Source organism: Thunnus thynnus, chromosome 15, assembly GCF_963924715.1.
Source record: "Thunnus thynnus chromosome 15, fThuThy2.1, whole genome shotgun sequence".
In the NCBI taxonomy this organism is placed as follows: domain Eukaryota; kingdom Metazoa; phylum Chordata; class Actinopteri; order Scombriformes; family Scombridae; genus Thunnus; species Thunnus thynnus.
This window is the reverse complement of record NC_089531.1, coordinates 22,841,580-22,858,551: the sequence shown is the minus strand read 5'-3', so window position 1 is coordinate 22,858,551 and position 16,972 is coordinate 22,841,580. Positions and strand designations below refer to the sequence as shown.

At 42.3% G+C, this 16,972-nt stretch overlaps 1 protein-coding gene across 3 annotated transcripts in view; it reads right to left on the bottom strand.

Moving 5' to 3' along the window:
- The window catches only part of nhsl3 (NHS like 3), a 42,116-nt gene extending 25,381 nt beyond the window's left edge, over window positions 1–16,735 (bottom strand). The window contains exons 1-2 of one of the 3 annotated variants that reach the window (XM_067611390.1): window positions 13,025–16,735; window positions 11,875–12,380 (exon numbers count right to left, since the gene is read on the bottom strand). In XM_067611390.1, coding sequence (XP_067467491.1) covers window positions 11,875–12,109 — 235 coding nt within the window. In that variant the 5' untranslated portion in view covers window positions 12,110–12,380; window positions 13,025–16,735. Of the gene's footprint in view, window positions 1–1,361; window positions 1,838–11,874; window positions 12,381–13,024 lie in introns of those variants that run through there. The other 2 variants (XM_067611391.1, XM_067611392.1) reach the window with 2 other exon arrangements.
- Between the last annotated feature and the right edge of the window lie 237 nt (window positions 16,736–16,972).

Here is a 16,972-nt window from a genome sequence, read left to right as displayed (position 1 = left end):
TTGATAAGAGTCTAAATGCACCAACTAATGGCCATATAACAGGACAGTTGTCTAATGAAGCTGCATCACAGATCTGACAGATATGAAGTACTCTTTTGATGTCTTTTGATGAAAAAAAAAAATGTAAATAATTAAAATAGATACATTTTATCTTTGCCACCCTGATGCAACCTTTAAGATTTGGTACATTATTGTTTGCCTGAAGTATTTAAGAGAGCCCAAGCCAGTAAGATGATGAAATCATAATGAAACCATGAGTAGGCCTATATTTATCTATCACTTTCGGTTGTGTAGAAATAGTTTCTGTTGGGTTTATACAGGAATTTGGTTTGTATACGGGAGTAAACAAGCTGCCATTACTGCCAAAACTTTTCAACTAAATCTAGTCCTGCAATACATGAATCTACCAGCAAATTCATTGATATTGGTGACCATCTTGCCAAGATAAGCTAAACAACAGCAAAAGTGAAAGAGGAAGAGAAACTTAAATATGTATAATTTACATTTGGGTCTGAGGAGTGCTTTTTTTTAACTCTAAAGTTGGCACTTCGTCCGGAATACTAGAAGAAAGACGGGATAAAATCATCTGAGATAAACAGTAACAAAAAGTTGAATAAAAATGATCCTAGATGAGGACAGAAAACAGCAAAACACCTGAGAAACAGAAAATGTCCGAAGCAGCCTTGTGAAAGACAAATCTCAGAGCCTGAGCATTATCTAACAATCTGTCTGTGTCAGTGTGAGCTTGTGTTAAACCTGTTTGTCTGGTGGGTTTTGTTGCTTCAGGGACTATTAACACAGACAATGATCAATGTGGGACCGACTAAGCTCTGTTTTCCACTGCAGGTATATTGGTCTGGCAATAACAACTCACAGAATCATAAAATAACACACTCTCATACCCACAAGATCTCTCACACACACACTCACGCACACATAGTGTCAACGCTATGGGAAACAGCAACAAAATGTGTATTGAAACTTAAATCTAAAACCACCTATTCACCTGTATAAACAGAAAAAAACTCTTGCCCACACACACACACACACACACATACAACCTTTTCTGCACACTTGTGCAATAAGCAGGAAGCCTTGAATCTTAGCTGACTAAGGTGAAGTCAGCATGGGAATATGGTCACCCTGAACCTAAAAAGCTTACTGTAGGAGCTAATTCACACACACACATGACCACACACACACACACACACACAATGTCATCCCTTTTCAAACATTCAAAACAAGTCCGATTTTACAAATACAAATGAAGTACTCCTTTGCCAACTGTCAATCTTTCAAACACAGGACTGTAAATGAGCAGCTATGACGACTCATATCTAGGCATCCTGCTCTTCTCTTACCTGTTTTCAGCTTGTCCACACGTCCAAACAGCCAGAAGCCTTTTGGTTTTTCCCGGCTGGGAGTTAGGGACGGGGACGGAGGCGCGGAGAAGTTTGTCTCTGTCTGGACCTTCTTCTTCTTCTGGATGCTATTCCCCATTTTGGGGCAGTCCTCAAGCCCCTAAAGAGGGTCTACCATCTCGTCGTCTTGTAACATCACATCTATATTCCTTCTCTCAAGAGCTGAGCCAAAGCCAATAACGCTCCTGAATCCCTGTGGTCAAATCATTCCTGCTGACACACACACACACACACACACACACCGCAGTATGTGTGCTAAAGACCCACTGACACCATTCCTATAAGACAAACCCACTACGGCTCTGAGACAAGCACGCAAACAGATCCGGAAAACAACAATACAACACTCAAACCAGCGCTATCATCCGAGCTGACACACTTCCTTTCCCACAGAAGCAACGGCAGCATCCAACACTGACAAGCTCACTACAAAGTGTGTGTGTGTGTGTGTATGCATGTATGTGTGTGAGGATTGCGTGTGTGCGCAAGTGCCCCTCCCACTCTCTGCCTCTGTGATCACTGTGCTCCCAAGCTGAGCATTCACACAGCTGAGCACATTCAATGTTGGAGAGAAGTGAAAACACAAATACACAGATACACACACACACACACACACACACATTTATCTCCATTGTATAGCCGATTACATGATTCACACACCTTTCTCTCGTGGGATAATGGCACACTTCAGCTGTGTGCCTCTCCTAATTCCCTCTTTAGAGAGTGGTGAACAGTTGTCTTTAATGCAGAGCATTATGAGCACAGTTGACAGATCCTGTCAAGACAGTGGTGATAGAGAAAACACAGATTCTGACACACACACACACACACACACACACACACACACACACACACACACACAGTGCTGACTAGGAATGACTAACAAAAAGAAGGAATAGATACTGAGATAAAGGCAAAAGTGAAGGGATGCTCAATAATGCAGCTGATCTACACAGGTGCAGCTCCTCCCTCTGGAACCTTTTGAAATTCCTCACAAAACACACACACACACACACACACACACACACACACATATGAACTTACGCATGCACGCGCCAACACAGATAAAAACTAGAAAGAGCAAGGTACATGCCAGTCAACCGTCACACAGATCAAAGCTTGTTTTGAGATGAGAACATTCCCGCTATGCTTAGAGGAAATACAGATGCTGATCCAGATGGGTGAGTTACAGAGAAGCAGCATTTCTTACACTAACCAGAGCACAGTGATGTGAGCCAACGTTCAGCAAACATAAGACACCCCCTCAAGTCTTTACTGTAACTTCTCCTCTTCCTCATTCCTTGTGTTCCGTTTCCCTCCACCTCCTCCCATCTCCTACAATCCCTACTGATGTATCTAAAGTGGCAAGAAGACTGGATGCGAAGACGTATGTCAAGTCAACGGAATCAGTTCATTTTCTATGGAGAGCAGGAGATGCGGCCGTGTTGTGCATGACGGATACGGCGCGGTGAGTCGACGGACCGTTCGCCATATCTGTGTGTGCATAAACATGACTCGACCTCAACTTCATGCAAACCAGTCCATCCAGTGCAATGCGCTTAGCTCATGAAACTCAGCTCAAACTGTCAAACTAGGCAGTGCTGATCAAATATGAATCAAGATTCTGTTATTGCATTGCCTATTTCTCGCCTCAAATGTTTTCAGAAACATATTTTAGTGTACCGTTTAGCTGTAAAAAGAGAAAGTTTTTATTTGGAGATAAAAAAAGCATCATGATCATGGAGGAAACAGCACCGCCCATCAGCCGGAGCGTTTAGCGGTCCGGTGTGTCCTGATGCGTCCTCACCGGAGGCGGTTTGCTCGCCGCATAACAGTGTCTGATAGTATACTATGTTAACTTGGCAATGTCACTGTGACTCATCAAAGTCTGTCCCACACTGATGATGTCAAGACCTTTGCCATCACTTGATGCATGCAACGCTGTTCCCAGAGCCTGCGGATCGATAGAACTACTCCAGAAGGAGGTCACAGAGAGAGAGACATATGGAAGAAGAGAAATGACATGAACACCGTCAGCATGAAGCACACTACTCCTATCACATGAAACTGAGATTCCTTGTAGGGACAAAATGGTAGAAAGCGGGAGGGGAAAGAGGAAGAGAGTGCGATGATGAAGAGCAAGAAAATGAAACCACACACACTCCTCATCATGGTCACCCTGATCACGTTTCCTCCCACCCCTTCCATCTTATGTGTGGAGGACTGCTGGAAGATAAAAAAAGCCGCCAATAAAAAGCAGATTTACTGACTGGGGGGGAGAAGAAGTGGAGGAAGGGGAGAAGCTGCTGGACTGCTGAAGAATTTATAATCCCTCGTTTTCTCTGGAGGAGGAATCAATTTGGGTTTCTAAAGAGCTGCAGGAGTTGCTGGGAATTCCCAAACATGAATATAAACGCTTACAGTGTACTGTGTTTGTATAAGCGTGTCCGTATGAGAGAGAGCAGAAGATGTCAGCGTATGACATCACTCAAGCTTCCCATTGCAGGGTGTAAAATGATCCACAATAAAATGCTCAGAGAGAAATGTTGCCTCTTAATGCAGCCCCACCGGAACCACACCCAGTACATTTGTGCTGGTAGAGTACTCTGAGCTCACTACCTCATCTGTCATACAGCAATGAGAGTGCACTTAGTGTGTGTGTGTGTGTCTGTGTGCGTGCTCTATACCCTGCCTTCACCTATGAGCTGCAATACAACATGCCAAACATGCCCTAGATACATTTAAATAAGAGCGTGATCAAAGTATGTGTCATTGTCAGGAGAGATTTTAGGATTTGACAGCTGCATGGACCTCAAAGGAGAGCAAAGCGAGTCGGTGTGTGTGCGTGTACATTTGTACACTAAAAGGACGTTTGTGCGGAGGAATGCCGTTGTCAGGGGATAGTTGTCAAGGGAAGTGGTTGTCAGGGTGACCATCACTAGGGCCCAAGATAGAATTAGGGAATTTACCTTTCTAAATGTTTTTGTGTGTATCGCTATATGTGTGTGTGTGTGTGTGTTCCCGAGACTTGAGAGACTGCTGACAGTGGCCTGAATTAGGACAAAATAAAATCCCAGCAGTTATTGTAGATTGACCGATATGACCTTGATCACATCCTTGGTAGAAGGCTTTACAGCTGCATCTCCACAGCCAATAAATCTGCCATTAGCCCAGCACTCCCATCTTGTGGCAAGGCAATGCTATCACAAAAAAACCCCCACATAGGAACACATAGTGGCATTAATGCAACGAAAAACCAGGCCAAGTCAATATCATCCAATTGCAAAGCCACTGCACCTGTAATTTCACATATGGGCCTGCATTTTCAGTTCAACCTACACAGCCCATCGGAAAGCAAAGAAACAGCAGCAGTATTTTAGCGCCGCAGATGTTGACACGCCAGCTGTCGACACATGCTTGAGTCGCAGGCTCTGCCGTAGCCTACTCCGTTGCTACTGTTGCGGCCGTAAAACAGTGGATAAACTGTTCTGGGTGTCACACAACTCCCACGACATAACTCATTTCACTATGAGACTTTGATCCATTTGGTGCGATAACATTTGGAAAGTCTAGAGGAGCCGCACGATTAAATTATCTTATCCCCATTCAAGTTAGCAGAAGGCTAACCGGCTCAGCTAGCAGAAGTTTGCATTCACGCATTCATCCCATAGAGGGAGAGGATGAGGCTCGAAGTATGTATTACGTCTAAGTATGTAACACTTAATGCAAACACTGACTACTCCAAAAAAAAATAAATAACTGCAGCTACACATGAGTGTACACACTCATTGCCTGCAGGTGGAGCAAATGTTAAATTGAAGCAAGTATTACAATCTTTGCCTGTAGGTGGCGACATCTGCTGTTACTATACTCTCCTTCTAGTGACGAGGGATGGCATGTGGATGAAATTGCAGAACAGTTCCTCTAAATAATCTGCTATATATAAATACATGACTGAACTTTTGTTGATCAATCTTAGTGTGGCATTTCAGCTTAAATCAGAAGCAAACACAAGATAAAGTAACATCGGTCAGTGTTCCAAGATGTTTTACCCAGCGCAAGTCATCAACATATATGGCTCTAAATGTCACTTTGCTCAAGACTGAATGAATTCCTCAGTTGTTGTGTAATGGTTTGGTCTATTCTTCTCTTTGCCATTAGAAAGAGCCCCAGCTGGATCAGGTAAACAGTGTTCAACAGGTGTATCCATTACTAAAGGTTACATAACAGGAGACACAGACACACACACAGACACACAAAAAGTCTTGAGGGTAAATCAGTTGTATATCCCTGTGTATCAGACTCCCACTCCCTTAGTCCCACGCTGATGTCTTCCAGCTGCTTCCCCGCCACATCAAACACCACGTGTCCTATAAAAGAACCCATTAGCTCTGATTCCATAAACAATACTTCATCTTAGAAACCCCCTCCTATATACATGTCAGTGTGCCTACAGTATTGCATTCGTAATTTGCATAAAGAGTATGTGTGCATGACCCTGATATAACTATAAAAATTATATTAGAGAATTCTATAATAAGATATGTTATTAGCTACAGAACAGATAAAAAAACACATTACCATAAAAGGGTGATAAGAACAGTCATTTTCTGAAGCGTGTACAATGTGAAATGAATCCTGATTAACACAGAGTTATCATTAGTGAGGAGTGGGAGAGTTGTGACCTCAATTCTTGTTATACTTTCCTATTCCTTCTATGTTATCTGCACCCTCTCTTCATTCCTCTGCTGCACGTCTCTGCATCCTGCTATGCTATACATCCTTGCATTAAACGCGAGCCGAAAGACGATTAATATCTCTCTCCGACATCACAGTCGGACCCCTATTGTTGCCTTTACAGTATTGCTGCCACAGCAACGCGCGCCTCACAATGCCGTTGCCTGGGAGACGTTTACCTCACCGCCGTGGCTGCTGGGTCCGCAGTGACGGATGAGGGTTTGGAGGTGTATCTGCTTACCCAGGTAAAATTACCTCTCTCATCAAAGTGTGGGTGTGTGAAAGCGAGCGGGTGAATGATGTTGGCGGGGGACATTGTGTGGCTGCATTAAACTTTCACACTGCTTCCTCTCTGCCGCACGCCTTCTCTTCGCCCTCTACTCCCTCCGGCCTGTCAAACTGTATTAAAGTAGTCCTGAGTTGTGGCCTGTAATAGAGCTAAGGCAATGTTCTCCATGTAATGAGATGTTTGCTCTTAAATTACTCTGCTGGGTCTGTAATCTGCATTATAGTTTGTGAATCTACACACCCTGACTGTTTTGTGATGTGGCAGCCACACACACACACACACACACACACACACACCCACACAAACACCCCCACACACACACACACACACATACCCACACACTCAAACACACTGATAGAGAGAAAATCGAGCAAAGAATGGGATTCATTACAAACAGATTTACAAGGCCTGTGTTTGTGACACAATAAAAAGTATTCTCACACACACTAACACACACACACACACACACACACATGGCTTCACACACGCAGAAAACAATGACTACACACATGGACGGACACACACGTGGAATCCCAGGGATTGTGCAGAGTGACCTCACCGCTCAAACAGCCAGCAGCTGAAGATGGGCTGCGCTGGACAAAGCAGGTAGTTGCGTGGGGCTCTGTGCGCTCTTGTGTGTGTGAGTGTGTGTGTGGAGGTGATGTAATGAGTGCCGTCGCTGGGTTGGCGCCGCCCTAAGCCCGGCAATATGCCGCTGACACACAAACACAGAGATACCCTCTGATACAGGCTTGCACTCGGTCATACACCCTCTCGCACAGGGAGCTGCAGACGTCCGTGCGCACTGATTACACAATAATAAGCAGTGAAGACCGAAACACCCACAGCGGTGCAGAATAGAGGCTGTTGAGCAATCTGAGAAGCAAATCAAAAACAGTAATATGCAGTAATGAATAGAAACTGCAAAAACCTGGGAGAGAAAGACAGATATGTGTTGTGTGTGTGCGCGCCGAGAGGTTGCTCTAATTAAAAAAGCATTGAGAGAGTGTTCCCTGAGAGTCCTCTCAAGGCTGAATGGGGCTTTGTGATTTTGTTGTAATCTCTCCTCTCCATCGCATAACTCTAGGCCCAATCCAGCAACCAGGCTGCCACGCACACACACACACACACACATGCACACTAACAGACCTTGACACGCACACACAGACACACACACACACACACACCGCTCTGATACAAGGCTCCCAGGAATTCAGCACATCAAAGAGTGTTATTTTTTTTATAGGAGAGGAATCTCTGTAAATTATGGCCAGCAGTCAGAGCTGGACTGCAGAGCTCTGGATCACAAACGAGCAGATCTGAGCCAGTCATGCAGGGATGACACAGCCAACGTAAATCCACCGACAAAGACATATTACAGTAAGAGCTGTATGTAAGTAAACCATTAGGGGAATCCTTACAGATGGAACGAGAGAGAATACACTTTGTATTTAGTTATCATCATTTATATGATGAGCAGACAGATGGACTACAGAGTTAAATAAACGAAAATAAGCATTTCTGCTCATTTCTTTTGGGATGAATTAATGTTTTCTGTGCCTCAACACGACTGTACAACAAATATGCATCTTAAATTTGGTTATCACTAAACTAGAATATGATAAAATGATTTATGGGACCATTTGCAGTCTTTTTGTGCCTTTTGGAGAATTTTTGCACGCACAACGTAGTGCAGACATTTCACACCAAGAATCTAGACATTTAGATGAAATGGTGGAAATTGAATATAGTGTACTGAATATTAATAAGTAGGGAGTGATTTTAGACCAATGCAGACATTGTATCAGAATTTTGTTGAAAGCTGAACAGCTGAAATAAGCTGGATCCTGCCTCTGATATGAACATGATGTACCGTTCTTCAATAAAATGTGAAATAGTTTATGCCCAATAGAAACTTTTATTAGTTAATCACTTTTTATACATATCAGAGGTGTAATATGACACTACATAACTTGAAATGTATCCTTTTGCTTTTTAAATGGGGAATAATTTCAAGCAACTTGTGTGATACCTTACACACACAAATGCACATGTATTCTCAATAATAATGCAATAACAATATAATGGATTTACAGTATCTTTTAAAACTATATGGGTCTGTAGTGAATTCAAATAACAAAACATAGCAAAACTTAGTGTGTGTGTGTGTGTCTCCTTTGTACAGACTAACGCTTTGTCTTGTCATGTTAGTAAAGTCACCCAGCGGGTTCAGGAAGAATGAACTGCAGTGTAAGAAAAAAAAAATGCAATTATTTAGTGGTGAGGGAACAGGCCTCTCTCACTTTCTCTGTATGAGAAGAAGTGCCAAAGAAAACAGGACAGACCAAACATAATTTGTTCACACACACAGGTGAGCCAGAAATCAAGAGCTGTGCACGTTGGTGGAAAAACGGGACAGATCTTCTGTCAGAGGGAATCAATGTTCCTTTTGTTGGAATAATGTGGGACTCGGACTACAGATGTCCTGTGTTTGTTGACAGAGGGTTCATTTTGACAAGTTTTAGTCACAACAATTCACATGATTGACCTTTGTAGAATCACAAGCAGGAGAGGGCATCCTTTCTACCTTTCTCTTCTCTGATTTTACAGTTTTCCTCTTTAAAATAAAACATCCTTCCTCATCTCCTGTCACTTATCTGCTGTCTACCACTGAATAAAGGAAAACGTTCAAAACATACTTTTAAAAAAAGGAAATGCAGGATCAGCAAAAACTTCAGTCACGCTTTCATTATCTCTAGGTCACTTTTGAAGCAGCAACTGGCCTAGTTGAGGGTACATGATTATCTGCAGTCTGTTCTCTTGGACATGCTTAACCGTGGCCCTCTTCTGTCTTAAAATCAGAAAATCACTGGGAAGAAATGGCACAAAAAGAAAAAAGAAAAAAAAAAAGGTTCCCACACATCAGCCCTGACCACATCCTCTGCTGAGGAATTATTAGCCCTACTACTAGATAATCTTTGGTTTCAAATTGAAGCCACTGTCTGTTACCTATCCAGTATTCATAGTTCTCCATAGAACTTACAAAACCACAATGTGAGGCATAATAAGGGATCATGGAAGTCCCTTTTTAGGCGGAACGAGCACATAAACCACAAAGGCACCCAACCAAAGAAGGTCAGTGAATTTGGATTTCCAAGACTTGTTGGATGGTTACTACAGTGACACACACACACACACACACACACACGCACGCACACACATTGACACATACACAGTCAATGACAGAATAGAAAGAGATGGCTTTAGAGGTGGAACAAAAACAGGAAATGGGGACTGTGGGTAATCTCTGAGCTGCCGACCAAGCAAACGCATCAGTAAACAGAAAAAGGGATTAGACCACTATGTCAGTCTACGTGTGTGTGTATGTGCGTGTCACTAGATGAGGTTATAAATGTAGACTGATGTCCCGACGATAACGATATCTCTCTTAACTTTCCATCTTAATCCAAAAGTCAACACATTTCTCAGAAACATCATATCATGGCCATACAGTCTAAGATCATGACAGACTAAACAAAATGGAATTATACAGTACAGCTTCCAAATCAGCAAAGTATGGCGTCAAAACTAACTAACTAACTAACGTTTACGTACACAAGGAATATACAACCTGACAGAACTTGTATACATGAGAGCAGGCATATGTCACTTCCCTGATGTCAGAATGACCACACCTCCTTTTGGGTGAAAACAAACGCTGTAAAAGTGCTGGTGCCAAATTGGAAAAACTAATGGCAAAAGCTGCGGTATTGCATTTTTCTCATTAAACAATTAAAAAAAAAAAAGAACCCAGTTTACGATTTCCTTTACTTCCCCAAAGAGCCGAGGACAGTACAAAAAAAGATCTGTGGCTTCAGGCCATCCACATAGATTATGAAAATGGTAAACTGTGGGATACATCTATGGCAAAAACTTTCACACAGGTTAGTTAATGATCTTAAAGTCAACAGCTATAATGTTAAAAGTCAAAGTAGTGAATGTTGATGCTGCATTGAAAGGGCAGTACATAGAACATAGTGAAAACCCAAGGAAATCCCAATTCAGTGTTAGCCTGTAACAGCTAGCTCGCTAGCACTGGTTGCAGCAAGCTGGCTTTTCCCCTGGTTTGTTGAGACATAGGTACCAAGTAAGACAGCGTCCCCTGCATATTCCCTGAAGTGATTTTATGTCATGATTATCGTAAAAAAAATCCAAAGTCAAAGTGTGTCTAAATGCTGCATTAACCTCTGCACAGATGAAGTTGTGACCTGACATGCTGACGTGCTGCGGTGAGCATATTGTCTCATTTCCAGTTGCCAGCGTTTCTGTGTTACAGTCTAATTACCAGCTGTACATTAAAACTTACACTAGTTCTGCTCAAGCACTCAAAGCTTGCTCCTTCTTTTAGTGACTTTCTCGCTAATCCAACAGTTGTTTACACACTATTCAGATCTGCTAGTTACTTTAGCTTAGCAGTTAGCCAAGACACTCAACACCTTTTTCTTTGATTTTGTTGTTGACATAACATAATTGTTTGTCTGACTGGCCATAGGATAAGCTAAAAAGCGATACGGTTTTCTTATTGTAGGCTATTAAATTGGAAAAGACCTTGGAATTTGCATTTACTGCCAGTCAAATTAGAGGGATTGTTTTCACCCAAAAAGGGGTGGGGGCATGATACAAGGGCAAAGTACCCGGATGTGCTGCTCTCATCTACATGTAACTTTTATGTAGACATCCCTGTCTTTGATAGTACCCTAATTTTCTGATGATTTCAAATTTTTTGAGGGTGCAACTGTGTCAGTGCAGCAAGCTATAAACACAACACTGACATGTAATCACTTTATAAAGTCATTAATACAAACATGTTAGCAGTTAGCATTGATTTGGAGTTGTGTTTCTGGCCACCTGATGAATGTAAGTCCAATATTCACTCACCTCTTAGCTCTGTTTACATCTCCACCAACCTCTGAGGGAACTATCTGAATCTTTAGAAGCTAAAATTCTTGAATATGTTCACCAGCTATGATGTTGATGGGAGCAGTGAGACTAAATGAAAACAGTAAAGTTGTGAGCCATAAAACCAAAACAATGAGCTAAAAGTCACTAAAAAATGCCTGCTGTGACCAAAAACAACACTATGAGAGCAGTGAGAGTGAACCAAAACAGTAAAGTTGCAGCCAGCCAGCTAAACAATGAGCTGAAATTCGCTATAAAGCTGAATAAAACCGAGGAGAGCTGCAGAGTCGGGTGATAATTCTCTTCATCACTACCAGCAATGCCTCTGACACCACACACTCATTTGATACATTGTATTGCCTCGACATGTGAAATCTTTATATTTGCCTGAATGTAATTTTTGCTGATGTAGGAGCTAAATCTAGTCTTACCTACTGTCACTGAAGTATGAAGTGATGACCTACTCACCTTTTGCAGGGTCAAGGTTCTGATGTCCCAGTTTGGCATCTGTCACACCGGTACCAGTTCGGTTCAGTCCATTACCAATGCTCTTCTTCTTCCGGCTGCCCTTTAACCAGCTGAAGGCCTGTCCCAGGGAGCTTCCCGGCTTCCTTTGCCCACGCTGAGCCCTCGCCTCCCGGGCTAAGATCTCAGTGATGTCCCTGGGCACCAGATCGCCTGTAGACCTCCTCCGGGACATCATGGAGGTTGGTCCTGGGAGCTAAGGCCCGGTACCTCCACCCGGAGTGTTGTGTTATGTCGAGAATGGGTTACAGAACGTGAAACCTCCCTGCTTCCCAGGGTTCGACAAACCCCTCTGTCCCTCTTAGGCCTCGCTCAGCGTCTCTGTTTTTCCTGTCTGTCACCACCTGGGACAACAATGAGATCAGCAGGATGAGAGAGAGAGAGAGACAGAGAGAGGGAGAAAGAGAGGGCAACATGGAAAGACAGAAAAATAGGCTGAGAATGAAAGCCTGAGAGAGGACAGAGAGAGATGAGAGAGCAATTACAAGATGGAGAAAGAGCAGACTTATTAGCAATTAGAACAAGGAATTGGAATAATCCAAATTGAAACAAAATGAAAATGGAAAAAAACAGGGAAAATTAAAGCAGAACAGAGGATGAAAAGAGAACATTTACTAGCCTGACTGTTAACAATATATCAAGAGCATTCCCACATTGTCCTCCTTAAGTTTTCTCGTCATTCGTCCGCCCCCACTCTCCCTTTTTCTATTCTCTCATTTTTGTGTATGTAGAGGAGAAGCCCCAGGGAGGAAAGCTGGACCTCTGCAGTGTCTATGTATGAGTGTGTATGTGCCTGCGTGCGTGTGTGTGAGCATGCATGTGTGACATGTGGTTCACATCAGCAGGAAAGTGAGTGTGTTGTACTGAATGTGTGTATGGGTGAGTAAGAGCAAAGAAAGAAGCCTGATTTAATAAAACTAGCAGTGGAATGTGTAGTACTTTCTACTTTATAAAGACACACTCAAAGGACGCAGATGAGCAGACACACACAAACACACAAACACACACATCCTCTATATGTTGTAAAAGCTCAAAACAATGCAAAATCTTTGCTATAAAATAGTCAGACAGGACGTAACTGTGTACAACTTACTCAGCGTGCATGTCTCCCTTCCTCAGCTCCCTCTTTTCTCTCAGCCTGAGAACAGCCTTGCGGAGTGTGTGTGTGTGTATGTGTGTGTGTTTAGCAGTGTGAATGAAGCTCCATCACGCTCTCTGAACAGTCAGTCCCTCCCTCTGTAGGAAGGCCAGCCTCTCCTCCCACCTCTCACAGTGCTGTTAGAAGTTAGCCACACCATTCCAGCTCCAGTCGCTTGTCCTCACGTTCCAAACAGCTGGAATTTAGCAATTTAGCTTCAGTGTAGACTCACTACAGCTGCACAGGTCATTGCTAGTTACTTCTTTTTCTAGCAGTCATCACATCTTCATCCACCTCTTTTGTTCAGCTTTCCTTTTCTCTTCTCTCCTAGCCTCCTTTGCGGGGATCAGGTGCAGTCATCCCAGTGTCCCTCGGGTCGGAAACCCCAGGGTGATGATGCATCATGGAAGCTAAGACAAAAATATACACACCTTGGACCAGTGTATCCATAAATAATATTCCAGCAAGAACCTTAACTCGCCAAAGTAGCTTTCACAGACAGAGGAAAAAAGATAAAAAGTCGGAAATCTGATGACAGAGTTCCCTGAGAAATAATATTGAGCGGTCCTGTGATGGAAGGTTGTCTTGGTAAAGGTGAAGAGGTTCAGCTCTGTTCTGCAGATAAGAGGGAGTGTCTCTTTCCTGTCAGTGTGCAGCCACTTGGAAATCTGATACCCCTTGTTAAATGTGACACACACACACACACAATAAGACAGACAGGTGGGCTGAGTCACAAAGGGGCCAGTTACCTTTAAGTCTTGTCCAGTTCTACTCAACGTGCAAAGCTCTGTCACTCAAATCTCTGAGGTGAGTTTCAAATAGCGCTGCGGTGGGGACGAGACAAGCTGACATCACTGAATATGTGTGGGTGCGTGGGTGGGGGGAGACACTTGTCAGAAGTGGGTGGGTGGGTGGGTGGAGTGCATATCTTGAGACTGGCTCATCTGGTTTCAATGTGGAGAAGACCCACTGGGGTAAGGAGGGGGAATTAGGGGGAGGAGGTATTGCAGCCTTGGGGGAACTGCCTCAGACACACCTGTGCTACAGTTTGTGATACAATTTGTCAATAGCAACACGAGCCTTCATTCAATTGATGGTTTGTTACAAGCTAAACTAGCAGCACAATATTTCCTTGTAATACTGTAATATCTAAATCAAAGGAAAGTAGACATAACAAGCATGCTCTTAAACAATGCCCTGCTTCACAGTCACCTGGATGAACATATTAGTCAGAAGTTAAAGGAGCATTAAATGATCAGACATTTGACTGTTAATAACCTGTTTTAGCAACAACTGAGAACACATACTTCTGTTAACAGTAGCCTGTAATTGACACACATAACCATTATCACAGGAGTAAGCTTGTTAATTAGAGCAGAGATCTGGCAGAAATATTGCTGAAAAGGTAACATATCCCCATGCAAAATACAGGTATAATAATAATGTTTTGTTTTACTTTTCTAGCTCAAAATCTTGGGCTTTTAGCTTTCATAGCTACAGCCAGAAACAATAAAAATCTTACAAAGCACCTGGCTTAGCAGCTGTTTGAGGAAATAAGAATGTTGCACACTCACATCAGTTTCCTGCTGGTTTAGGGATTGAAATCAATAAATACCTCATTCACAGTGCTTCGCTATCCTTTCAACCACTGCCAGTTTTTCTTCTTGATTGCTAGGCATTAATTCTCAACCAAATTAATGAATGTAATCCACGCCATAGTGTTTGTCAGAATAAAATCATATGTGCCTTCTTTGCCCTATGATGTGTTATCTAACTCCTGCACTGTCATTATGCATGAGGTCCGCTTCATCTGTAGTGAGTGAGCTCCAGGACTCTGTCTCCATTTAGCACCTATGATGAGGCAGACAAATTACCTGTCTGTTGGGATTCCTGGGCTAATTCTGGCACAGGACCTACAGATATCACTGTCAGTCAGGGATTTAAAAAAAAAAAAAAAAGTCATACAACATGAGGTACTCATATGCTGCAACTTTAATGGCCTTCATCCCTCAAGTAAGTAATTTACTGTCAGTGACAGTCAGCGGCCTCTTGATATATCTCATCTGCAAACATAAGATAATAATCTGAGTTCTTACATCTGGAGTGAATCTGTTTAATACACTAAATATTGTGTAAAATTAAAATCAGATTCTGATTGTCTCCCTTTACAAAAAAGTGAACTGTTTTTCCCTAGAAATGTATAGTTGGATAGTTACAGTACGTGAATGTGAGATGATTCATAATTTCTGTGTATGATGAGGTTTTCTCTAGTTTTGTGTGAGTGTGTGTGTGTGTGTGTGTGTGTGTGTGTGTGTGTGTGTGTGAGGTGGGGGGGATCCATACTGTATGCACTTACTGGCGTACTGGGAGGGGTTAAAATGAGTCATAGTTTAGTTTGCTCATGCCTAACAGATTGAAATGTTTTAACGTTTCCATGGTGATACAATAGAAAACAGCCACCCTCACGGTATGTCTGCGAGGGGAGCAGTAGAGTGTGTGTGTGTGTGTGTGTGTGAGTGTTTGTACTCTAAGAGGTACAAAATGATTAACCACCAGAACACTATGAGCCTACTGGGGAATGTATCACCAATCCTCCTCTACTCGGTTTCTCTCTTTCTTCACCTCTACTTTTCTAGCTCTACTGTTTGCTTGCTGTGTTTACATGCACACATACAGTTTATCCTTTTCCAAGACTTCCTGCTAGAGAGAAAATTTAACTGCATCTATCATTAAAATGTTAAAACTTTTGCTTGGAAAGCAGATGGATGGTCATGCAAACAATCGGACTACTGGACAAAAGTTTTAAATCCAGCATTTTCCCTATGTAGCTGCAACAAACTTAATTCTATATCATTAGTTTAGGAACACAGTCATGCAGGAGTTCTGTTTATTCATGAACACAGGATTATAGAGATATGCAGGACCTTGTTATGCACAGATAATAAATATTGTAGAAAATGAGCCAGAATCTGGAAAACTTTGTGCAAACATAGCCACTGCCCAAGACTAGTTCAAAGTTTCTGGAAATTCAAACGAGGAACTCTTTAGAAGTAAAATAACTATAGAATGCTATTTTTATTTATTTATAGAGGAATATCTAATTTTGGCCGATCCACTAAATTAAGTACTTTAAACATCAACATATGTCATCATATTAATGAAAAACTCAGTCCTATTCATTGATTGATTTGCAACATTGCTTGCAAGGTCTAATACAACCACAGATGAAAGGATTCCAACATTCGTACAAACAGTCTGGCAAAATAAATCTATTAGTCACATTTGCATCATCTCATGGTATTCATCATCACATCACCGAACTGTAACTAGGAGTCAAATTACAGCCCAACAAGAGTGAAAAAGAATGCATAATAATTGTATGATAGCATGTCAGCCCTGAAAGCAGACTGGTTTCTATTTTGTGACTACTCAACACCGTTATAATGATATAATGTAATATTAGAATGTCTGCACAAATTAAACAAATCACACAACAGCTGATGGAAGAAATTAAACACCATCACAGATCAAGCAATCTACTGGAGCAGTTAAGGATAAGCACCTTGCTCAGGGATATACATGAGGCCTGCAGACCGTCCAATCAGAGTCCCATAAACAGACAGCATTTATACCAATAGCAACACGAACTGTCTGTTAATGACCTGTGTGTGTGTGTGTGTGTGTGTGTGTGTGTGTGTGTGTTAGATGTGACTGAAAGGAGGCTGCAGTCAGGAAATCCATACTGCCGGTTGGGATAAGCCCAGCTTTCTCGGACCCGCATTATCATTCCCGACCTGCCTTTGTCCTGCGACAGACACATTCTTTCTGCACCAACTGCTTCTCTCTGGTCATTTCTCCAACAAAAGCATACAATGCAGAAACTACATCAGAAACCACCAAAAC